The sequence below is a fragment of the Trematomus bernacchii genome, unplaced genomic scaffold (genome assembly GCF_902827165.1).
Source record: "Trematomus bernacchii unplaced genomic scaffold, fTreBer1.1, whole genome shotgun sequence".
Lineage (NCBI taxonomy): Eukaryota > Metazoa > Chordata > Actinopteri > Perciformes > Nototheniidae > Trematomus > Trematomus bernacchii.
The window spans coordinates 699,702-724,658 of NW_022987562.1; the positions used below are offsets into that span (position 1 = coordinate 699,702).

Below are 24,957 nucleotides of genomic sequence, written 5' to 3' on the forward strand. Positions count from 1 at the left end.
TTGTACAGTGTTCTGCGCCATCCGCCGCTGCGAAAATGTAGGTTAGGGCTCAAAAGTGGGGGGGCCAATGGCCCCCTGGCCCCCCCGCTTCCGGCGCCCTTGCCTCCATACCTATGTGCTCGTTGTGTGCATCACGGTACACATTGGCTCCAACTCACAGCAAGAGATAATAGAAAGATAATAGAATATAATTTGTTTCAACACATTGGTGGTCCAGAGGTCTATGCATTGGATTTACATGCAGGTGCTCGAGGTTCAACACCCAACGGGGTACATCTTTTGTCTTCTGATATGCTGATGTTAAATCTGGAGAAAAATGTCTCCACCACCTTTTCTAAGAAAGTGACGCCCATGCTGAATACAATACACAGTAGCCATTTAAAGACAACATCATATATAAAGCTAACTTGTCGTTATTTTTACGTTTTATTACGTTCCTTATGATTGATAAAAATCCAAATAATGTGTTTAAATATGTCTGTAGCTGGCCAATATTTGTTACTATTTACATTTAAACTGAATTACAGCCACATTTACGGTAACAGATGCAACAGGTTATAGTTTCCGAGGAGCACCTGAAGGCATCACGCGTCTCCGTGGTGCCAGCGCGGTGCCCACCCACCCACCCACCCACACCCACACACACACACACACACACACGCACACACACACGCACACACACACACACACACACACACACACACACACACACACACACACACACACACACGTGGTGTAGAAGTGAAAGCCAACGCCCCTCTGTCAGCTCCTTAACCCTCCCTTCCTCCTCCCTCGCTCCCTCCACAAACACTCTCACACACACACACTCAGAGAGAAAGCAGCGTTTCTACGGAGCTGGTGTGGTCGTGACTGAACATTTCCCAGAGATTTCTACCTCGGAGAAGTTGATTCATCCGGAAAAAAACTCCCCACAGAGGGACTACTTTTCCTCCTGTTGCTCCGATACATTTCTTATTCTACGCGCGTCGGTTTTCTGGGCATAAAGGCTCCAACACGAACACACACTCGGTGTTTTGATACGTTTTTACAACATGGGAGATACCAACGCAGAGAGCACCGGGGCCAACTGCCTGCAGAAGCTGACGGGTTACGTGAAAACACAGAAGGGAGTGATCCTGGCTGCAGAAATAGTAAGTTCACGGAACCTCTGCAAACTGTGGAGCTACTGTTGACCCTGCGAGAGGCTCAAACCTGCTCGTAATGTGTGTGTGTGTGTGAGAAGCATGCATTGCAACCAATTAATATTTCATACATAGTAAAGTGGTTTAATGAAGCCTACATATTGATTTTTGTCTTACTATTGGGCAGGGTTGGACAAAAAACGAAGTACATAAAGCCAACTCAAGTACGATTTTGATGTACTTTATTTTGTATCTAAAATAGAGCAATTATTATAGTAACCCGCTACTTTGCGGATTAATAGGTTAATTTAGGTGATTATTATTATTACAAAAATAAATCAACTAATTAATTATGATGTGTTATATGTTTAAGTACCAAGTAGTATATAAGTACATATATAAGTACTCAAAATAAACCCACGTTTACCAAAGCTATGAACACATTAATGGCTCAATAATTGTATGTATATAATCTGAAATGGGCCATACTGCATAGCAAGTAGTTTTACTTGTGCTACTTTAAGTGTATTTTGTACTTTTACTACCTTGAATACATGACTTATCCTGTAGTATCGCTACTTTAACTGAAGTAAAATATCTAAGTACTAATTCTCCTACCTTCGTCCAGTGGTGGAAAGTACATTTACATAGGTACACATTTTGAGGTATTTTACTTGACTATTTCCATTTTCCGCTCCTATACTTTTACTTCACTGTGAGTTGAAGGCAACCTTAGCCTATCACGTACAATGTGTTGGAGCGCTAGCCAATAGAAGAACAAGTGTTACATAGTGATGTCACTATGTTCTGGAAGTAGACAAAGGAGTCCAATTGAGGCGTTTCAGGCAGGGGGGGAGGGAGGGAGAGGGAACACAGGGATTTAAGCCTTTGCAGACCATTTACATGCACTAAAACCTAAATAAACACACCAGAGGAAAGGGGAAACCCCCAAAGGATAATAGGGCCTCTTTACTGCTAAAAATATCCAGTGATTATATATGTATTTATATATTATTTTGAACACATGGCCATTCTGCGCAATGAGTTATATTGGTATACACACTTAAAGTTTAATTTAATGCCAATACTTTTGCACTTTCACTTGAATGCAGGACTTTCACTGATTATTTCTGAACCGTGGTATTACTACATTCCCTCAATCACAAGAGCCAAATAATACTTTTTCCAGCACTGGTATTTGGCTATTTTCATCGTGAAAGCAGTCTTGTTCCTGCAGCATGTGGTCTGGGGGGTCAGGCTCAGGGGTTAAGGGTTTCCACCTGTCACTCCTGGAGCTCCACAGTTTTCTCATTTGGCACCAAAGAGCCAAATGCTGAGCGTTAATGGCACATGAAGGAGGTCATGTGGGTGAACCAGGCCATGTGACTGCGGCTGTGTCCTCATTATTACCATAGGCTGCTGGTGGGCGGGGGTAGCCTAAATAAGGTGAAGAGCAAATGTTATATATATATATCACATTCCTGCTGGTCTAAAGGACCATAAAGTGTGTTTCCCCCGACTTTGCACATGTGGCTTTACGTATATCCTCCTACAGGCGGAAGCAGAATCATCAGTAATGAGTGACGTGTCGTGTGTGTGTTTGTACTTCCTGTCTGGGAGGATCTTTTGTTTTGTTTATACTGCCCTTGACCAACATTTTCACATGATTGCTTGTGTTTGCATTTCACAGCGGTGTGTTCACTCAACACATTACTTGCTTTCAGAAGGGGAAGAAGTTTTACATATGGGAAAGAAGCAATGCAAATGTGTAAAAACACTCTGTAACAAATGGAAATCCTACATTTTAGAATTGCGCTTAAGTAAAAGTACAAAATGGGCCATCCAAATACACTCAAAGTATCTTAAGTATTAGTTAAACTTATGTGGTATGGCTCATTTCAATATCATATGCATTACAATCTTTAATATTATATATGTATTGATGCATGAATGTTCCTCACTTCAGTGCTCACCTGGTAGTAGTGAGGTTTACTTGACTTACTCTTATACTGCTGGGTGACCTTAACCTTAAACTGGAGCTTATTTTGTTTACTATATACTGCCAAGTGTTTACAGTATATAGTAGGAGTGTGTAATTCACCAATAAAGTTGACCTAATCAATCATTATAAATATATTGTTTTATGTTTTGCCTTTATCAGATAGTACAGCCAAAGATATGAGGGGACAACACTAAATTACATTTGTAATGCATTACTATAATTATTTTAAGTATTATTTCAATTATTATATTTCCTTTTTTTTGTACTTCTTATGTTACTATAAATATTTGTATTTTATTTTCTATTATTTATATTTTCTTTCCTTTTTAAAATGGGTCACAAACCCCAATTTTCTCCAGGAAAAAATAAGTACAATAGTACATTTTAGCAGTAAAAAGTACAATATTGAGATATAGAGCAGTATACGTGTAATATATAGATAATAGTACATTATGACATGTACATTCCAACAGTGCTCACTTTACCAGGAAACCTTTACTACATTTCTGCATTTTTATAATTATATATATATGTTTTTATCATGATCTCTCTCTCTCTATCTCACAGTGGCTTACAGATACTGGGTGTTTCTCAATGTCGAGGAAAGCTGCTCCAGAGCCACTATTTCAAGCATACTACGTCATCGAGTGCCGCCGAAGGACTGTTCCAATGTCCAGCATACTTGGAATTCTACCGAGAAATTTCGAGGCTGCACATGTGTAGACTCCGCGGTCTTAAAATCCCCACAATGCTTTGCGCACGGACCAATTTCCCAAAATCTGTGGCGGAAAATGTAAGGCGGGGCCTCTCATATGACGCACACCTGCACACTTGCTCGCGTGTTCCACTCTTTGTTTTCCGAATGCCAGGAAGGATTCTTGCCTAGCTTCTGAAGGAAGTGACTCGGAAGACATGTGCTACCGAGCAAGCGTCGGTAGCACATGTCTTCCTTGGTAGGCTTCCTTGGTAGGACAAGTCCCTCCGAGTCAGGTCCTTCAGAAGCGAGGCAAGAATCCTTCCTAGCCTCGGAAAACGAAGAATGGTGGAACAGGCTAACAGGCTAACAGGTGTGCAGGTGTGCGTCATGTGCGAGGCCCCGCCTTAAATGGAGCGCGATTTCTGCCAAAGATTTGGAAATTGGTCCGTGCGCAAAGCATTGTGGGGATTTTAAGACCGCGGAGTCTACACATGTGCAGCCTCCAAATTTCCTGCAACGAAGGACGTCGGCCTCGGTAGATTTCCAAGCATCCTGGACATTGGAACAGTCCTTCGGCGGGACTCTATGACGTAGTATCCTTGAAATAGTGGCTCTGGAGCAGCTTTCCTCGACATTGAGAAACACCCTCAGTATATCTCAGCTGTCGGTCGCAGGTCCTCCCACTGTTACTTTGTTTTCAGTTTTTTAGCCTTAATGGAAATTCCAGGCTGTGTGTGAAGTTTGTCCCCGGGAACCAAGAATGTGTGGATTACTCACACACACACGCACACGCACACACACATACACGCCCACACATACACACACGCACACACATACACGCCCACACATACACACACACACGCACACACACCCACCTCTCACCCATAGCTTAATGCTTCACTGGACACCAATGGAGTCTCCAACACTGTACTTAAGTACACGTTTGAGGTACTTGTACTTCCCTTCAGTATTTTCACTTTATGCTACTATTTTATACTTTTCTTCTACTACATATTGGAGGCGAATATTGATGATTGAATATATGATATGATGAAGGACTGTACTACTCGTCGACACAGTATTTAATAATGTATCTAAAGTGGCTCCCATTGATACAAGTAAAATGCCTTTACATGCATTTGTTTGTGGAAAACATGAAAATCAAGTATTCTTTATTCATATTAAATGTAATGCTGTGAGAAGAGCTATTTTGTGTACTTAATATTTATATTACTTCAGCTTTTTACTATTTTATTTGTAATTATTTTAATCATAATCCGATTTATAAAAATGTAATTTATCCCCAGGAGAACATTGGTGTTGGTAACAGTTGCTTGAATATAATACAATTTAAAATAACGTTTAATATACAATGAAATCAAATAAAAAATATTTATAGGGGACCTATCATGCAAAATGCACTTTTGTCCGTCTTTTATACATGAATATGTGTCCCCGGTGTTCCAGGGAACTCACCAAGTGTCAGAAAACACAACCCTCTCTCTTTTCCTCCATACCCAAATCTCTAAAAAAGGGGCTGAAACGGATCTGATAAAAACTGCTCCAGATTTGAACACTGTCCTGACGTCAGGACGGTGGTGCTACGGCTATTGGGCCAACTCCACCAATCAGGAGGAGACAGCCACGGCCATTGCCATTCGAAAGCGCTGGAGACGCTGTAGTACATATGCCAGGCCTGTAGATGGTGCTGTTCTCACAGAATCTGCCCTTGCTAAAACAGATCTAAAAAATGTCAAATTGAGCGAAATGAGGCATGGCTAAAATGCATGATCTGTTTGGTATTTTGAAAAAAAAAAAGTATAAATATGCCTTATATAGGTATGGTCCTACACTATATTATTCAAATATAGCATGATAGGTCCACTTTAAATAAAGATAATAGAATAGAATTTGAATTGATTTACTAATAGAATAAATCAATAAAAATCAACTAATACATTACGATATACAGTATTAGTATAGGTCAAGCTACCATACAGTATATAAAGTAATTCAACTAAAACACACTTTTACTTATTTGCTTGTGTTTGCATTTCACAGCGGTGTGTTCACTCAACACATTACTTGCTTTCAGAAGGGGAAGAAGTTTTACATATGGGAAAGAAGCAATGCAAATGTGTAAAAACACTCCGTAACAAATGGAAATTCTACATTTTAGAATTGCGCTTAAGTAAAAGTACAAAATGGGCCATCCAAATACACTCAAAGTATCTTAAGTATTAGTTAAACTTATGTGGTATGGCTCATTTCAATATCATATGCATTACAATCTTTAATATTATATATGTATTGATGCATGAATGTTCCTCACTTCAGTGCTCAACCTGGTGGAAGTGAGGTTTACTTGACTTACTCTTATACTGCTGGGTGACCTTAACCTTACACTGGAGCTTATTTTGTTTACTATATACTGCCAAGTGTTTACAGTATATAGTAGGAGTGTGTAATTCACCAATAAAGTTGACCTAATCAATCATTATAAATGTATTGTTTTATGTTTTTGTCTTTATCAGATAGTACAGCCAAAGATACGAGGGGACAACACTAAATTAAACATTAAAGTGATTAACTCATTAATGCATGAATAGTTTTGATGCTTATTGTTTTATATTACCTGATTTTGATTATGAATTCAGGACTTACACTTGTAACAGAGTATCCTACACCCTAGTTCTACTACTTTCACTTAAGTCAAGTGTTTGAGTACTTCTTCCTACATACACTCATTAGTTTGTTGTTTCCTCTGCTACTTGTCTTCTCTGATGAAGCGAAGGGAAGTCCTCACTGACGGTGCATGTCTGAAATAGTTTACAGTGCAGGAGAGGGAGGAAGGCAAACAGGAAGGCAGATAGCATTACTGCTCGCTATGTCTCACCTAACGGGGAATTTTAAAAGATAGTTTGGATGTTTTTAATTGTGGTTGTGTGAGGTACTTTTACAGTCAGTGAATGAGCTACAGTAGATCCAGTTTGTAGAAGAAGAGACTCTTCAAGACTCCATTTTAAAAAAAAGTTATTTTACATTCCCAGAACACAGGAGTTGCTGGTCTACTGCTGCTTTAAACGAGTAGTAAGTTTGTGGATTTGCTTAAAAAGGACATCATGTTCAGGTTCCTATTAATATGTAGTGCCTCTACTTTAAAGAGTCCTCTCCTGCTGATGTTCAGGTGTATATCAGTATGTAGTGTCTCTACTTTAAAGAGTCCTCTCCTGCTGATGTTCAGGTGTATATCAGTATGTAGTGTCTCTACTTTAAAGAGTCCTCTCCTGCTGATGTTCAGGTGTATATCAGTATGTAATGTCTCTACTTTAAAGAGTCCTCTCCTGCTGATGTTCAGGTGTATATCAGTATGTAGTGTCTCTACTTTAAAGAGTCCTCTCCTGCTGATGTTCAGGTGTATATCAGTATGTAGTGTCTCTACTTTAAAGAGTCCTCTCCTGCTGATGTTCAGGTGTATATCAGTATGTAATGTCTCTACTTTAAAGAGTCCTCTCCTGCTGATGTTCAGGTGTATATCAGTATGTAGTGTCTCTACTTTAAAGAGTCCTCTCCTGCTGATGTTCAGGTGTATATCAGTAGTATGTAGTGTCTCTACTTTTAAAGAGTCCTCTCCTGCTGATGTTCAGGTGTATATCAGTATGTAGTGTCTCTACTTTAAAGAGTCCTCTCCTGCTGATGTTCAGGTGTATATCAGTATGTAGTGTCTCTACTTTAAAGAGTCCTCTCCTGCTGATGTTCAAGTGTATATCAGTATGTAGTGTCTCTACTTTAAAGAGTCCTCTCCTGCTGATGTTCAGGTGTATATCAGTATGTAGTGTCTCTACTTTAAAGAGTCCTCTCCTGCTGATGTTCAGGTGTATATCAGTATGTAGTGTCTCTACTTTAAAGAGTCCTCTCCTGCTGATGTTCATGTGTATATCAGTATGTAGTGTCTCTACTTTAAAGAGTCCTCTCCTGCTGATGTTCAGGTGTATATCAGTATGTAGTGTCTCTACTTTAAAGAGTCCTCTCCTGCTGATGTTCAGGTGTATATCAGTATGTAGTGTCTCTACTTTAAAGAGTCCTCTCCTGCTGATGTTCAGGTGTATATCAGTATGTAGTGTCTCTACTTTAAAGAGTCCTCTCCTGCTGATGTTCAGGTGTATATCAGTATATAGTGTCTCTACTTTAAAGAGTCCTCTCCTGCTGATGTTCAGGTGTATATCAGTACTGTATGTAGTGTCTCTACTTTAAAGAGTCCTCTCCTGCTGATGTTCAGGTGTATATCAGTATGTAGTGTCTCTACTTTAAAGAGTCCTCTCCTGCTGATGTTCAGGTGTATATCAGTATGTAGTGTCTCTACTGGGACATGTCTCCATGCTTTAATGTTCAAAAAGCTCTTTATTTTTCTCATACTGCCTGTGCTGCAGCACCTCTTTTCACCCTCTGTCTGAAACCAGAGCCCAGTCTGCTCTGATCGGTTAGCTGGTTGGCTCTGTTGTGATTGGTCAACCGCTTAGAGAGGTCCCGCCCCTTAGCCTATCACGTACAATGTGTTTGAGTGTTATATAGTGATGTGACTCTGTTCCAGAAGTAAACAAAGGAGTCCAATGGAGGCGTTTCATTTTTGTAGCCATTTTAAATGCACACAAACCTATATAACACACTACAGGAGAGGGAAACCCCAAACCCCTTGGTATGGCCTCTTTAAGTTTCCCAGCTAACAAGCCAAAAGTCTGCAGGAATAATTCAGCAAGTTGTGACAACATGTTTCCACTTCTTGTTAGATGACATTTTGAGGAATTACTTGAACATGTTGAAGCTTCACAACATCGTCACACCCCGTGTAGAACAAACTCCTGTGTGCCATTCAGCCGGTAGAGATAAGTCGTATGAGTCATGCTCTGAGTTGATCTTTCGCCCTGTGGTTGATAGCATGAATGTAAAGTGGTGACATGACTGGAGAGCTTGTTTTAGAGCTATTGAAGAAAGGGAAAGTGTGGTAGATAAATAAGCCGGAGAATGACTAAACTGAACTTTCCATGTTGCTCTAAGCACACGTGTTGCTCGCTTTACTGAGCCGCGGAAAGTGGTAAAAAATGCCCCAAATTGTGAGCGACTTCCCTAGCAACGGTTGCTGTTTGGTGTGTATCTGCACCGCGGACCCGCAGCTCTTGGCTCTCATGTTGCTGCTGCCGACTATAATTAGCCGATCATTTCCCTCCAGTCACTTTTTAAAAGAGCAGCTCATTATACTGATGTGAATAGCTGGAGTTCCTTAAAGCTGACCCGTGCAAACAGATCCTCCGCTGTGGGGAAAACATCGCTGCACAATTAGAGGACTTTAATAGAAATTACTAAATGGGCTAGTAGTGCAATATTCAAAGGCAAAATGAACAATATTTGGTAAATGAAAAATATATGAGACTCCCGGCAAACTATACACAGTTGTTGTGTTTTTTCTTTTGTATTGAACATTTCACTTTAACTTCTCATGTTTAAAAAAAAAAAATTACATAATTTATTTTATCTTTTTATTACATATTCTTATTTTAACTTATGTTTTGTATAAATATTTGTATTTGTTTTATTTCTATTGGACATTTTACTTGAAATACATTTTATATTTTCATTACATATTCTTACTTAAAGGTGGGGTAGGTAATTTTGGAGAAACCAGCTCGAGTGTGCTAGAATTTGAAAATACACAACTGAAAAAAATCTGCCACTTCCTTATAGAGCCCCTCCTCCAACACACACGAACGCGCACATGACCAATGAGGGCACGAGATAAGTTTGTGCACAGATGGAAGGCTGACAGGCAGGTAGGCCATCCAGTTACTTTAGCCGGGCCGGCTAAAATGATTGGTCGTGCTTTTTACAGTACTACAGCTTCCACAGATGAATTTTTTTATGGATTTTTTGTCAAAGCTCTTAAGATATTCATTGCTATCGGGATGTTAAGAGCATTCCATGGAATATAACAAAAAGTGTATCTCGAGCCGGTTTCTCAAACTTACCTACCTCACCTTTAAAGGGGACCTATCGTGCAAAAAGCACTTTTTGATGTCTTTTATACATAACTATGTGTCCCCCGTGTGTCAGGGAACTCACGCAGCGTCAGAAAATAAAACCCCTTCTCTTTTCCTCCGTACCCACATCTTTCAAAAACGGGGGTACAACGAGCGGATACAGATTTGCTGCCGATATGACGTCAAATCGGTGGCGGACCCACAGAAAGTTGCTATCAGAAACAATGCCTGACGTGTTTTGGACGTAATCTCGTCTTTGTTGACATTAGCAAGCCTCGCTAACACTCAGAGCTAACCTGCACTGGAGAGCTGTTTAAAAAACAGGAAATAAAAAAAAAGGAACTCACCTTGTGATAAACCCGCAAGAGAAAAAGCATTTGAGCTCCATACTGTTTCAGAAATAATCCTTGATGTGGTTTAGAACAGGATTGCGTTTTATCACAGCAGAATTTAACTTTATCTCCGGTAGAATTCTGATCAGGCATTAGCTCCGCCTCCTCTTTTTTTTTTTTTTTTTCAAGCTAAGGACCCAAAATCCGCGTTTCTCTAACAGGGCTGGAATAGAGGGGTATGAGCAGTATGAGGCATGGCTACAACGGGGGATCTGTTTGGGATTTTAAGCAAAACACTTCACAGACATGTTTTGTATAGGTATGGCCCTAATATATGTTTCCAATATAGCATAATAGGTCCACTTTAAACATAGATCTATAAAATGAAGATACATAGAAGGGGGATATTGGTAGTGGACTGAGTTTGCTTTATTACATTTTTGAATGATAATAATGATGCAAAAGAAATCATTTCCTTTCAATATTGTGTATCAATTGGAATATCAGTCAAAATGTATTAACATGATTTCATGGAATAGCAGAAGGTAAATTGGCAAGAAAGGAACAATAAAATAATCCCAAAGTTATCAACAGATAAGCCACTCAGTAAGCGTAAAACAGAAATAACACAACATTTATAAATAAAATAAGGACAAATAAAAGGGGGATATTGCTAGTAAAAGTTTAAATGATTATTGTTCTCCGTTTGGCGCTCCTTGTTTCAACATCTCGGCGGCTCTTCTTCTTCTGAGGGTCTCTTGTGAGAAGGGGGTGTTTCTCTGTGACACGGCTGCACAGAGCATATTTGTGCACGGTGAAGGATCAAGAACAAATGAAGATATGATGCATCGGTGTGTGTGTGTGGTGTGTGTGTGTGTGTGTGTGTGTGTGTGTGTGTGTGTGTGTGTGTGTGTGTGTGTGTGTGTGTGTGTGTGTGTGTGTGTGTGTGTGTGTGTGTGTGCTGTCGTGTGTGTGTGTGTTGTGTGTGTGTGTGTGTGTGTGTGTGTGTGTGTGTGTGTGTGTGTGTGTGTGTGTGTGTGTGTGTGTGTGTGTGATGTGTGTGTGTGTGTGTGTGTGTGTGTGGTGTGTGTGTGGTGTGTGTGTGTGTGGTGGTGTGTGTGCTGTGTGTGTGTGTGTGTGTGTGTGTGTGGTGTGTGTGTGTGTGTGTGTGTGTGTGTGTGTGTGTGTGTGTGTGTGTGTGTGTGTGTGTGTGTGTGTGTGTGTGTGTGTGTGTGTGTGTGTGTGTGTGTGTGTGTGTGTGTGTGTGTGTGTGTGTGTGTGTGTGTGTGTGTGTGTGTGTGTGTGTGTGTGTGGTGTGTTCTAACAGTGTGAGTGGGGGGGGGGGGGAGCAGAGTGACAGATGTAGTGCTGTAGTCAGTTGCATCATGTGTGCTTCATTCAGACGGCACAGATTTCACACTCTGAGGTGTCGGAAAATACATCTTTGCAAAACACTTCATCGCTATAATCAGAACCAGAATCATGTTTATTGATTCACGCCTCCGCACCTTCGGGGACCGTGCCTTCAGTGTCGCTTATTATTATTATTATTATTATTATTACCAAGTAGAATTACACTTATACAGAATCTGCTTGGGTTAAGTTGTGAAGTAAAAGCAAATGAAGAACTTCTATCAAAACTATTGTAAAAATCTATTTTAAAATAACAAGTATAACATTTTGATAATTTAATTAAGCTACTATTATACATTTTATGTAAGATTTACGATGTGTTAAATGCTGATACAGTATGTGCAGAGAAATGCCGGGTAAGAAGAGTCAACAGTGGAAACAAATTACGTTTTAATATGCTGTTTTAAAACCGCCATGATAAAGAAATTAGTCAATTAAAAGAAACTTAATTTGCAACAATTTCTAATGATTTTAAGTACATTTTCAAACAAATCTGTTGTTTGCTATATTCAGAACAGGGCCTTTCACACAAAACAATTTTATAAACACCCTTGAGTTGAAGAAAAACAACAATAAATCTGCAGATTAATTACAAATAAAATAGTCCTTAGTTGCAGCTCTTACGTCAAATGCACATACGTCACAGTTTTAGAGCAAAAATATGTAAATCTGGAGGTCGGAGTAGAGGAAGTATAGATCTAAGTTGTGTTTAAGGACATTAAAATGAGGCTGTTTTGGTAGACCTCCACTCCTTCACAGCTGCCATGTGTCCCTGTTTGAATGTTTCTACCCACGCTCTTTGACAATAGCTCGATAGAAAATAAACCGTGGCCCTGGTTCTGTTCAGGGTCGTGGGCTGCCTCGATTTATGATGTCTGAATGTTGGCAGCTTCTCAGCGTTTCAGAGGAATGGACTGAGAGGAATGCAGGCAGACTTTTTCCCTCATATGGAAGAATCAGACGAGGATGGCACAAACAAACACATGCTGTTAATCTCAGAAGGAGCGGCGCGTGATAATCGCTCTCACTGCGCACACATATTTCTCCCTGGCAGAGTCGCTTGTTATCATGTGAAGAGACTGGAACAGTGATGCTCTGTTTGGATGATTTACTGTCCGACTGGCCTTTGATACTGAGCATGGAGAGGATTGGTGCTTTCTCAGGTGCTTCACAGCTGTTTTATCAAGATAACAGCAAAGTCTTATAGTGGAGAAATATTAGTTTTGTTCCTTATCTGGCCTTCCTCTTATAGGAATACCTAACCCCATGTTACCTTGAGGTTGCATGCCTTCACAGTGGACAAAGAATCAAAGAAAATAGTTTTTTTTATGATCTGAAGAAAAGTATTACTTTTGCACTAGAAGCAATAGAGTGGTGCAGGAAGTGAGTCAGCATTTCACCACTTCCTGTTCCCTCGTCTCAGAGCCAATGGGATCTCTCCATAGGATTTAGGAAAATAGCTTGAAATAAGGTCTGTGGTTGACACAAATTTAAGAGACGGATCACGTTTTGTTCTACGACATTAAATCCATCAGCAGTGACCCCACTGGTGATTTCTGAAGAGTTGACGTGTCTGAAAAACGATGGTTGTTACCAAGTGGCTGAATAGGACTCCAGAAGTTGTCGAGGACGTTGTACGTCATTACGCCGAACACGTAAACACTCCGCTAAGTTTGTTCCTGCAAACTGTTAACACAAACGCTTCAACTTGTACCATTTTGAATCTGTATGTTTGAATATGGATCTTAAGTTGGCGTGACGTTGAAGTCGTGCGACTCGGCTGTAGTTCGTTTATAGCATAACGTTAGCATTTTGCATCTGGCGATTAGATTTATGATTCGAGAATTATAAAAGTAGGGTAGACATGTGGAGATTATCCGGCTGAACAAAACTTGCATTTATCAAACAGGTTAGTTTTCCACAGACCTTATTTCGAGATATTTTCCAAAATCCTATGGAGAAATCCCGTTGACTCTGAGACGAGGGAACAGGAAGTGCTCAAATGCTAACTCACTTCCTGGTTTTAGGACGCGTCACTGCACCACTCTATTGCAGGCATGAGTTGCACAAGCATACGACTGTTCACCTTTTAAATATCATATCTGTAGTTTTTTGGGGAAGTATGTACAACCAGACAATTGACACGTGGATTAATTTGCAGAAGTTTTGTGAAAGTTTGTATGAAGGATGTTTTCATATTGTTTTGTTCTCTTAAAATGAAGCGCCATTAACTTAAATGTTTTTAAAAGTATTTTCTAAGTCTTTCCATTCTTCTTTCACCAGGGATCTATATCTGATCAATGATCAACAATCCAATAGCATCATTTTTGCCTTTATTTTGAAATCCAACTTTATTTAGAAAGATACTGCTTTAGACACGCCTTTTATTTTGAAAATCCCATGCATCCAATCAAATAGTAGTTACCGTATTCAAATGTGTGGTATCAGCAAGTACTGTAGAGAAGTTGTATTTACTAATTCAAGGTTAACACAGGTTCAGCAACTTATATAAACACAACAACTTTTTATGACAAAACATTTTCTTTAAAGTATCCGGGGATATCTGTTCCTTTCTCAAAACCTTACATTTATCTGTTTATTGTCCCTTCCCCACTCTTTCCTTTCTTTCAGCTCGTCAGCTTGATCATCATCATCTGCTTCGCGGCCTCTCACCATGGAGGATACTCCTCGGTGGCCATCTGCGAGATGATCTTCTCCATCATCTTCTTCGTCATCTTCATGATGGAGATCGACAAGCAGATCCTCGTGGTCAACTGGGTCTGGAGCGTGAGTCTATGAGAGGCCGTCTAGCTCACAACTCATACTTGGTCTTACAAACAATATCAGAATCTCACACATACACCATTAAACTCTGTTATACATATTGCTAAACACTTGTACACGCACAATCATACTCTCTTTCACACGCTTTTGTCTGGGCCATAAATCAAACTTACTTACAGACCAAACTGTACTTTCTTAGAAACACTATTATTCCCACTTACAGACAACATCATACTACAATATAATACTCTAGTAGTGTATGCAAGATAGAAAACTTTGTGTGTGAGAAAGAATGATAGTGTATGTGAGAGAGGAATTGTAGTATGTATGAGGGTATAGTAGTGTGTGTGTGTGTGTGTGTGTGTGTGTGTGTGTGTGTGTGTGTGTGTGTGTGTGGTGTGTGTGTGTGTGTGTGTGTGTGTGTGTGTTGTGTGGTGTCGTGTGTGTGTGTGTGTGTGTGTGCTGTGTGATGTGTGTGTGTGTGTGTGTGTGTGTGTGTGTGTGTGGTGTGTGTGGTGTGATGTGTGTGTGTGTGTGTGTGTGTGTGTCGTGTGTGTGTGTGTGTGTGTGTGTGTGTGTGTGTGTGTGTGTGTGTGTGTGTGTGTGTGTGTGTGTGTGTGTGTGTGTGTGTGTGGTGTGTGTGTGTGTGTGTGTGTGTGTGTGTGTGTGTGTGTGTGTGTGTGTGTGTGTGTGTGTGTGTGTGTGTGTGTGTGGAATTGTAGTATGTATAGTAGTAGTGTGTGTGTGAGAGAATGATAGTGTATGTGAGAGAGGGATTGTAGTATGTATAGTAGTAGTGTGTGTGTGAGAGAATGATAGTGTATGTGAGAGAGGAATTGTAGTATGTATAGTAGTGTGTGTGAGAGAGAATGATAGTGTATGTGAGAGAGGAATTGTAGTATGTATAGTAGTGTGTGTGAGAGAGAATGATAGTGTATGTGAGAGAGGAATTGTAGTATGTATGAGGGTATAGTAGTGTGTGTGAGAGAGAATGATAGTGTATGTGAGAGAGGAATTGTAGTATGTATAGTAGTAGTAGTGTGTGTGTGTGAGAGAATGATAGTGTATGTGAGAGAGGAATTGTAGTATGTATAGTAGTGTGTGTGTGAGAGAGAATGATAGTGTATGTGAGAGAGGAATTGTAGTATGTATAGTAGTGTGTGTGAGAGAGAATGATAGTGTATGTGAGAGAGGAATTGTAGTATGTATGAGGGTATAGTAGTGTGTGTGTGTGTGTGTGTGTGTGAGAATGATAGTGTATGTGAGAGGAATTGTAGTATGTATAGTAGTGTGTGTGAGAGAGAATGATAGTGTATGTGAGAGAGGAATTGTAGTATGTATGAGGGTATAGTAGTGTGTGTGAGAGAGAATGATAGTGTATGTGAGAGAGGAATTGTAGTATGTATAGTAGTGTGTGTGTGAGAGAGAATGATAGTGTATGTGAGAGAGGAATTGTAGTATGTATAGTAGTGTGTGTGAGAGAGAATGATAGTGTATGTGAGAGAGGAATTGTAGTATGTATGAGGGTATAGTAGTGTGTGTGTGTGTGTGTGTGTGTGAGAATGATAGTGTATGTGAGAGGAATTGTAGTATGTATAGTAGTGTGTGTGAGAGAGAATGATAGTGTATGTGAGAGAGGAATTGTAGTATGTATGAGGGTATAGTAGTGTGTGTGAGAGAGAATGATAGTGTATGTGAGAGAGGAATTGTAGTATGTATAGTAGTGTGTGAGAGAGAGAATGATAGTGTATGTGAGAGAGGGATTGTAGTATGTATGAGGGTATAGTAGTGTGTGTGAGAGAGAATGATAGTGTATGTGAGAGAGGAATTGTAGTATGTATAGTAGTGTGTGAGAGAGAGAATGATAGTGTATGTGAGAGAGGAATTGTAGTATGTATAGTAGTAGTAGTGTGTGTGTGAGAGAATGATAGTGTATGTGAGAGAGGAATTGTAGTATGTATAGTAGTGTGTGTGAGAGAGAATGATAGTGTATGTGAGAGAGGAATTGTAGTATATATGAGGGTATAGTAGTGTGTGTGTGTGAGAGAATGATAGTGTATGTGAGAGAGGGATTGTAGTATGTATGAGGGTATAGTAGTGTGTGTGTGTGTGTGAGAATGATAGTGTATGTGAGAGGAATTGTAGTATGTATGAGGGTATAGTAGTGTGTGTGTGTGTGTGAGAATGATAGTGTATGTGAGAGGAATTGTAGTATGTATAGTAGTGTGTGTGAGAGAGAATGATAGTGTATGTGAGAGAGGAATTGTAGTATATATGAGGGTATAGTAGTGTGTGTGTGTGAGAGAATGATAGTGTATGTGAGAGAGGAATTGTAGTATGTATGAGGGTATAGTAGTGTGTATGGGAAAGACAATGCTTGTGTTTTTGAGAGCTTATGACAGTTTATGTGAGAGGACATTGTACTGGTTGTGAGAGAGTATACTTTAAAAGGAAGTCAGGTTGATCCAACAGGAAGCCAGTTTAAATATTCACTCCTTGACTGGTTTACAGCCTCGAAAACAAAGCCTGAAGCTGCTCAGAGCACTGCTAGCTAAATTTGAGCTGCAATAAGAACTTTTGTTAACACGTTAACAAAACACATTAAGGTACACAAATTCACCATCAACTAGTTGTTAATTATCATGCTTATTAGCAGTATATTGGCTCTTTATTAGTCATTATAAAACACTTATTAATGCTTTATTCTACATGACCATATTCTACAAGTAATAGGCCATTAGTTGTTGGTTTTCCTCAATAACCCTCTAAGTAGTGCTTATTTATTGCAAGTAAGGAAGTTGTTTGGTCTTAATATGCTCAATATGGGCCTAATAAGGCAGTAGTACCACAAGAATAGTAATTCTCCCATAATAAATATGATCTATTCTTATGTAACAAGACATGAAACTATAAGTGTTAATTACGTCTAAATAACTCAGAATTAGGTATTTCTATCTAAGAACATGTTCCCTATTTTAAAGTGAAGTCTTGTTCATAACCAATACGCTAGTAGTTTGACTCTAATTGACCTGAACAGGTTCCCTATTCTAAAGTTGCCTCCTCTTCACACTTTGTAAATACATTATAGCACGCAACTACTGCAATTAACCTCAACAGCACATAAACAAAGTAGGCACACGTTGAAATATCTGTTTTATTAAACCACTAAAGAGAGGTTCAGACACATACCAAAACATGTCAAGTTTCTCCAAGGCTGAGAACACATATGCAGCCTGTATACTTCTTAATAAAAACTGATTTTTAACAGAGTTTATGTTTTTGTGATCATACTGTGTGACCTGCTTGTATGTACTTGGGTATACTGTTCTCTCTGTGTTGTACTGTCTCAGTGTGAACATAAAAACATGCTAACGCATTTTCTCATTGAGTTTAAACATCTTCAAATGTCATCACATAAACACAATACATGTTACTAATCCTTACAGTGTAAGTGTAAGGCTTACACTTACAGTCATTGCTTTCTGACGGACTTGACCCTTTTACTCTTCAGGTTGCATAGGGAAAATTAGTAGCAGTCTACTGTCCTCTGCACACACACACACACACACCACACCACACCACACCACACCACACCACACCACACCACACCACACCACACCACACCACACCACACCACACCACACCACACACAGTCACAATGAAGCCTGATTTATATTTAACTCGGTTCAGACAAAAAACATGATTTCATCGATTTAACTTATTCACTGACCTGAGCACCTGTGCACACACACACACACACATACACATACACACACACATACACATGCACACACACATACACATGCACACACACAGCACACACACACACACACAGCACACACACAACACAACACACACACACACACACACAACACACAACATTTTTTTAACACTTTATGTTAGAAAAATATCCCTCATCTCCGGCTTGAGCTTCAATCTCAGGATCCATGTATTTCTGATCCTCTCCAGAATGGAAGTAGTCATCACATACAGAGCATCAACTAGTTCCTGAACAGTGTCCTTCACATGCTGATATCCAAGAGAGGGAGTTACACAGTCACAAGATGGAGGAATAGAAAGCAGTATTCAATGTTTACTTCAGATTAGCTCCACGTCAGAAATGATCATGCTTGTCATATGTCTATCTCCATAGAGGCTGAATCATCATGTTAATCACATAGCTATCATATGCCTCAAACAGTCCTGATGCTCTTCTAGGTAATCATACATCCTGTCATGTACACAGCTACAGTTGGGATACCTTTGTTATCATGTGTACTCTCATATTGGAAGAGTACATTCACTATTTTCCCAACACTTACTCTTCTCCTTCTGTTCAGGATCTGTTCCGTGCCGGTATCGGAGCCGTCCTCTACATCATCGTCTCTCTGGTGTCTGTGATTGGAGGAACCGGTGACGGCGCTCGAATTGCAGGCGGGGTCAGTGAAGCAGCCATGAGATTAATACTGAAACGGTTTTACTGCTTGTTTTGACAATCATTAACAATGAATCAGCGTTTATGAAGGTGTGGAAACGTATAACGGATTAAATGATCTGACTGTTTCGTGGAAGGCTCTGAGTCAGAGTTGAGTAATATGACTATCTGAAATCTCACGCTTCCTTCCTGTTTTAGTGGAGTGAACATCACAAGACTTTTGTCACAATTTCACAGAAAGTCTACGAAGTGTTTAAGAGAGATGAGCATCTGTTCTCAAGCAGGTTACATTTTTGTTTTGCTATGGCTGCAGGAAATGAGGAAAATATGCATCAATTTTATTGGACAATCTGACCTTCAATAAATATATTTTCAAGATTATGCAAAAAAAAGCGTTGCATATAAAAAAAGGAAATTATATTTGACAGTCTTTTATTCAATAAATTGAGCATTAAACTGAACACAAAAAGCAACAATATAAAATAACAATATTTCAATCAGGAGAGACTTATTCCGTGAGTTTGATTGCATATTTATTGCCCGAGGGGTAATATACATTTTGGAGATTAGACCCCATCATACTGTGATGGATTTAGGGGGGAGGTGAACCCGACTAGGAAAAGAGAACCCCCCCCCCCCCCCCGGGGTCTAGACACTGGTGGTGGTGAAGTGCTGAAGGGGAATTCGGGTCCTTAATGATGAGGGTTCTTCTGGGCTAGCCTGGCCCTGGATCTGATGACTGGAGGTGAAGGAGGTGGAGGTGGGTTGCATCAATTCTCTGAATGATGCTGGCGAGGGAGAGAAAAGCAGATTTAAACGTTTGCCGGGTGTGCTGTGATTGCTTGTGGGGGATGTGACGGGACTGATTGGTCTACTCTGGGGGTATGACACGCCCTTGCTTATTGAAGGAAGGGCGAGTGAGTGAGAGAGAATTGTGAATGAGAGCGTGGGGAAACCCTGAAAGAACTTGCGCTGAGCTTCATAAACATTTTTACAAGAGCTGATTTCTACTTCAACTTTAAAAATCCTTGAATGCAATATCACCTCTTTATCACGATGAATGAAAAGCCCACGTTTTCAAACAGGTCTGACTTTATCATAGCTAGTGATGCACGATATGAGGGGAAACTTGCACAACGTTTTTTGACAACAAATTGCTGTTTCAAAAAATAAAAGTAAAAAGAAATGTCCAGCATTCTTTTATTGATCAAATAGAACAGAAGATGCACCAATAGATACAAAATACAAGTTTGATGATTACATTTTAAAGTGCCGTTTCAAGCAGGTTAGATTTTATTGTAGCTGTGGATGCACGATATGATGAAAAGATGCAATACAATGCTGTTAGAATTCAAATTCTTTGTATGGATTGAGCATTGGACTCAACTCAAAAGGACGCAATAAAAAAAAAGAAAGATAGATAGGGAAGCAGATATCAGTCAAATATGCAATACAATTGTTGAATAAATCGTTCTTATCATTCTTCTTATCACCTAAGTATTTGGGACCTTTGGTCGAACAAATGAAGACATTTCAAAACTCCAGCTTTCCTTACAGTTTAGTTGAGAGACCCCTAGTGGCCGTTATTTACATATTGTGCATTTAACCAACAGTGATGTGTTCAATGTGACTCGTTCATTTGATCATTACTGAGTTTCTGATCCTGATGGGACTTCACCTGGTAATTCAAAGCAAGGTTTCAAGCAGGTTTGATTTGACTGTAGCTACGAATGATGGGTAGAATATGAGAAAAATATGCAATAACAAAACCGCTTGTTTACTGAAAATATATTATCAGTGTATTTTCAGTTTTCTGCTTAAATACTAAAAACACAAAATACACCAGTAAGAAAATAATCACAATAACATATTAAAGTGCGTTTTTCTACTCTCTTTGAAGTCATGAATATAAAGGATGCGAATAAGAGAGGCGAGAGACAAGAGAGGAATTAATTTAGAGTGCAGGGGAAACCAGAGGCAGAGTGGGAGGCATAAAACCACAAATTATATTATGAATGCAATAGGAGATACTAAACAAGCTTCATGGAATATGAAAAGAAGACAACTCTGTGCTCTCTGATATTGTGATGGACTTGTTTTGTTCTGTTGTTGCTTTTCAGTTTTACAGATACGTTTCATGCAAATAACATTTAAGTGTTATTTTTCTTGAGACCTGTTCTGACTCTGATGTTTGATTCTCAGGTTTTCGGTTTGCTCGCGGGTCTGCTGTTTGCCTACGACACCTACACCATCTTCCTGCACATCAAGAGCACCAGGCAGCACGCGGCAGCCTCCACCGGTGAGAAAAACGACATGTTTGTTACGTTATTTTGCAAACAAAACAAGATCAGTTATCTAAATTATTCACTCACAACATTCATTTCAAAATCAAACATTAAAAAAAAACGTTATATTTATTTTTAAATGTTACTAACTGCAAAAGGAACAAAAAGGACATTTAAAAGTGTGAATATATTTGTATAATTTGATGAAACCATTTTGAATCGAAATGTTCCTGTTCTCCACAAATATATAAACAATTATATTCAGAAAGTATTCCAATCGTTAACAGGAGATTATAAACTCATTGTTATTTTTTAGAATTCCGATTAAGTTAATTGCATTGGTTTCTGTCTATTTATCTATCATCTCAATTTTTCCATACAGAAGACAGAGTTTAAACCTCTGCCAGGATTGAAGAGGATTCTGTGCAGAATGGAGGCGTGGATCAGAGAGGACGACGGACAGTGAAAATGAAGAGGTCTCAGTTTAATGCCGCTGTACGCTGTGGACGGTACTGAACATCTGTGCCTGCACATCAACCTTTACTCCAACCTCAATAGAGTGGTGCAGGAATGAGTCCTGACACCCAGAAATTAGTTAGTATTTTAGCACTTCCTGTTCCCTCGTCGCAAAGTCAAGGTTTTTTTTTGTATCTGTTTTTGTTAGAAGCCTGAAATAAGGTCTGTGGTTAACACAAGCTGAAGAGATTTTAAAGAGGCCCTATTATGCTTTCACTTCCCTTTCCTGGAGATTTTCATCCACACACTCCCCCACCCTGAAACGCCTCCGTTGGACTCCTTTGTTTACTTCAGGAACATTATGACATCACTCGCGATCCTATTGGCTAGCACTCAGACACATTGTACATGATAGACTAAGGGGCGGGACATCTCTAAGCGGTTGACCAATCACAACAGAGCCGGCCAGCTAACCAATCAGAGCAGACTGGGCTCTGGTTTCAGACAGAGGGTGAAAAGAGGTGCTGCAGCACAGACAGTATGAGACAAATAAAGAGCTTTTTGAACATTAAAGCATGGAGACATGTCCCAGTAGAGACACTAAATAAGAACCTAAGAATGAGCAGAATTGGGCCCCTTTAAAGTTTTGTTGTACGACTTAAAATACGTCAGTTAATAGCCACTGGTGAATTAAAAAACATGGTTGCTAATAAGTGTCTAAATGAGACTTGGCCTTAGCCGCCTTTAGCTTAGCGGTGGTGATGAGAAGTCATGTGACCGTGCTGTAGTTCCTCTATAACCTTTTTACTTCTGGGGATTGCGTTTAAGTTTCATCTATTAAAAAAAGTAGTGTCAATATTTGGAGTTTATCCTGCTGAACAAAACATGTAAGTATACTTTCTGCAATATTCCAAAATTCAATGGAAAAATCCCATTGACTTTGAGTCGAGGGAACCAGGGAGATGCTGCCTTCAGGGTCGGACTACAAAAATACGTCTTCACTGCACCGCTCTATGTACCACTGATTAAGAAAGGGAAACTGTACATAATAGGCAATGGTTGTTTAATACACATGTCTACTGATAATGGACTGCTGTAGTAGTTTTACACATGGATGGGTAGTTTAGGTGTAACATCGTAATTCAGTGTTTCCAGTGGTTTGCCAAACACTGTTATTTAATCTTTGCTCTTTAGAGTGTGTACGGTGCCTTAAAGTCAAATTAACCAGTTTCTTCTTCTTATATTCTTGAAGTGTCCTACAGTCATTCATTAGCAGTATTCTGGCTGCACTAATTCAGTATCCGTTAACAACACGTTCCTCATTTTAAGCACAGTGTCATCCTCCACTTTGATTTTTGCTCAGGTTGTTTTATTTTCTTCCTTTTTTAATGTGCAAAATAGTTTTCCTTTGACATTTTTTACAGTCCAGTAGTGAAATAATCTTTCTTTTTAAAGAGAAATACAGAAAAAGGAACAATAGGTAGAATTTTCTGATGTGAATGTCACAGTTTTAATACTCTCTGTAACCGTTTCCTCTTCCCTTTGGTGGTTATTTGTCCAAGTAAAACATTGCCTTGTTATGATTATTATTTTTTCTAACATGCTTTACAAGAGTCTGCCGTTTGTAATTTCTAAATTCAAAGCAGCCTTGCTTTGGGAAATAAAAGCCATTGTTACTACAAAGAAAATCTGTGTTTGTGCTTTTATATTGTAACTTATAAGACCGCTTAACCTCTGTGTTAGAAACCAACAATGTTATAATAATATTAAATGAAATAAACAAAAAACATATAATACTTTTTTAATGTATAAGTACTCAAGACAAAAACAAAAACAACATTTTTACATTTTGAGAAACAACAACGTTTTGCATTAAGAAATAATTCAGAAGCGAAGCAAGAATCCTTCCTAGCCTCAGCAAACGAAGTATACGAATATAAACACTACAAAACTGATTTTTTTGCCAAGTCTGAAGGTCTCTAAAAACAAAAGGTGTATCATTTGGTGTTCGGGTCTGGGGAGACCCAGCAGCATTGTTGTGGGTCACTCGAGGTCAAATTTGGCCCAATCAAGATTCATAGTTGACTTTAGACACCCCTCCCCCTTCAGCCACTGTAACAATACTTTTTTTCGCAACATGCACCTGGTCTCCCCTCCCTCAAATTGTATTCTAAAATTAGCCTATGGTCAGATAACATAATGATCCACTGTCTTCACTATAGGGAATATAAAGTATGGAAGCCTGTTTGCGCCACAGGAAAATAAAAATAAATAAAAATCCTGTAAGTCAATATATTGACTTAGCTATCTCAATATATTGACTTAGCTATCTCAATATATTGACTTAGCTATCTCAATATATTGACTTAGCTATCTCAATATATTGACTTACTATCTCAATATATTGACTTACTATCTCAATATATTGACTTAGCTATCTCAATATATTGACTTAGCTATCTCAATATATTGACTTACTATCTCAATATATTGATTTACTATCTCAATATATTGAAAATGTATTGAGCTAAGTCAAGTATGTAAGTCGCTTTGGATAAAAGCGTCTAACAAGTAACATGTAATGTAATGTAATATATTGAGATAGCTAAGTCAATATATTGACTTAGCTATCTGTGGTGTGATGTGTTTTGGGGCCATACAATGAAATGACTACAGGATTGTACGGTTATGAATGCATTATAAGTTAGTTATGATGTAGTACAATATTGGATGATAGTCATTATTTTTGAGTGTTTTGGACTGAGATAAATCATGGGTCAAAACTGACCCGCGAGCACCATGAACGGTAACAGCTTTCGAACACAACACAAAGGTTAAATAAAAGTGTAAGTGATGCTGGGAGGATTTGTCTTTACTTGCTTTATATCGGATCACCACTAGATGGAAGCAGAGTGTTATGATTTTCTGAAATAAATGAATACATGTAAAGCCCCATCTGCTAGAAATAATGTAATGAAGTTAATAAAGTAGCAGAAACCTCAGTAAAGCTGTGGTGTAAGCACCAGTCTCTTATCAGGAAGCTGGTGTTCAGATATAATCAGGAACACTGTTGCACACACACTGGTTCACCATGCATCTGTGCTCTCTAATCTTATTTGAATGTTTCTTTTGCACACACAGCTATGCATGCTCTCCCCCTCTTTTCATGTTCAGATTACATTGCATTTAGGGAAAAGTCTTTCCAACTTTCCACTGCTGCAAAAACACTACTGTACACAAGCTCCGTGTTATTTAGAGACTTCAGAGGAAGGATAATCCTTTGTTTGAGTTTATACTGACTTTGTTGTTTTCAAACTAAGTCCCCATGTTGCTGCCCCTGGATGTGATTATAACTTTCCCCCAAACATATCTGGGTTCA

General features: G+C 39.1%; 1 protein-coding gene across 1 annotated transcript; it reads left to right on the forward strand.

The window, feature by feature from the left end:
* The first annotated feature begins 724 nt into the window (after positions 1–724).
* plp2 (proteolipid protein 2) lies at positions 725–23,266 on the forward strand. The gene is made up of 5 exons (XM_034124128.1): positions 725–1,151; positions 14,250–14,405; positions 18,743–18,841; positions 21,040–21,136; positions 21,505–23,266. The coding sequence occupies exons 1-5, from the start codon at positions 1,053–1,055 to the stop codon at positions 21,516–21,518; spliced, it is 465 nt and encodes a 154-aa protein (XP_033980019.1). The 5' UTR covers positions 725–1,052; the 3' UTR covers positions 21,519–23,266.
* The last annotated feature ends 1,691 nt before the right edge of the window (positions 23,267–24,957 follow it).

What these genes read in the sequence shown, in the direction of transcription:
- plp2 (XM_034124128.1), top strand. Translation starts at nt 1,053, where the DNA reads ATGGGAGATACCAACGCAGAGAGCACCGGGGCCAACTGCCTGCAGAAG. An exon ending in TGATCCTGGCTGCAGAAATA is followed by an intron (nt 1,152 to 14,249) that starts GTAAGTTCACGG and finishes CCTTTCTTTCAG; the next exon opens with CTCGTCAGCTTGATCATCAT. An exon ending in GCGCTCGAATTGCAGGCGGG is followed by an intron (nt 18,842 to 21,039) that starts GTCAGTGAAGCA and finishes TTTGATTCTCAG; the next exon opens with GTTTTCGGTTTGCTCGCGGG.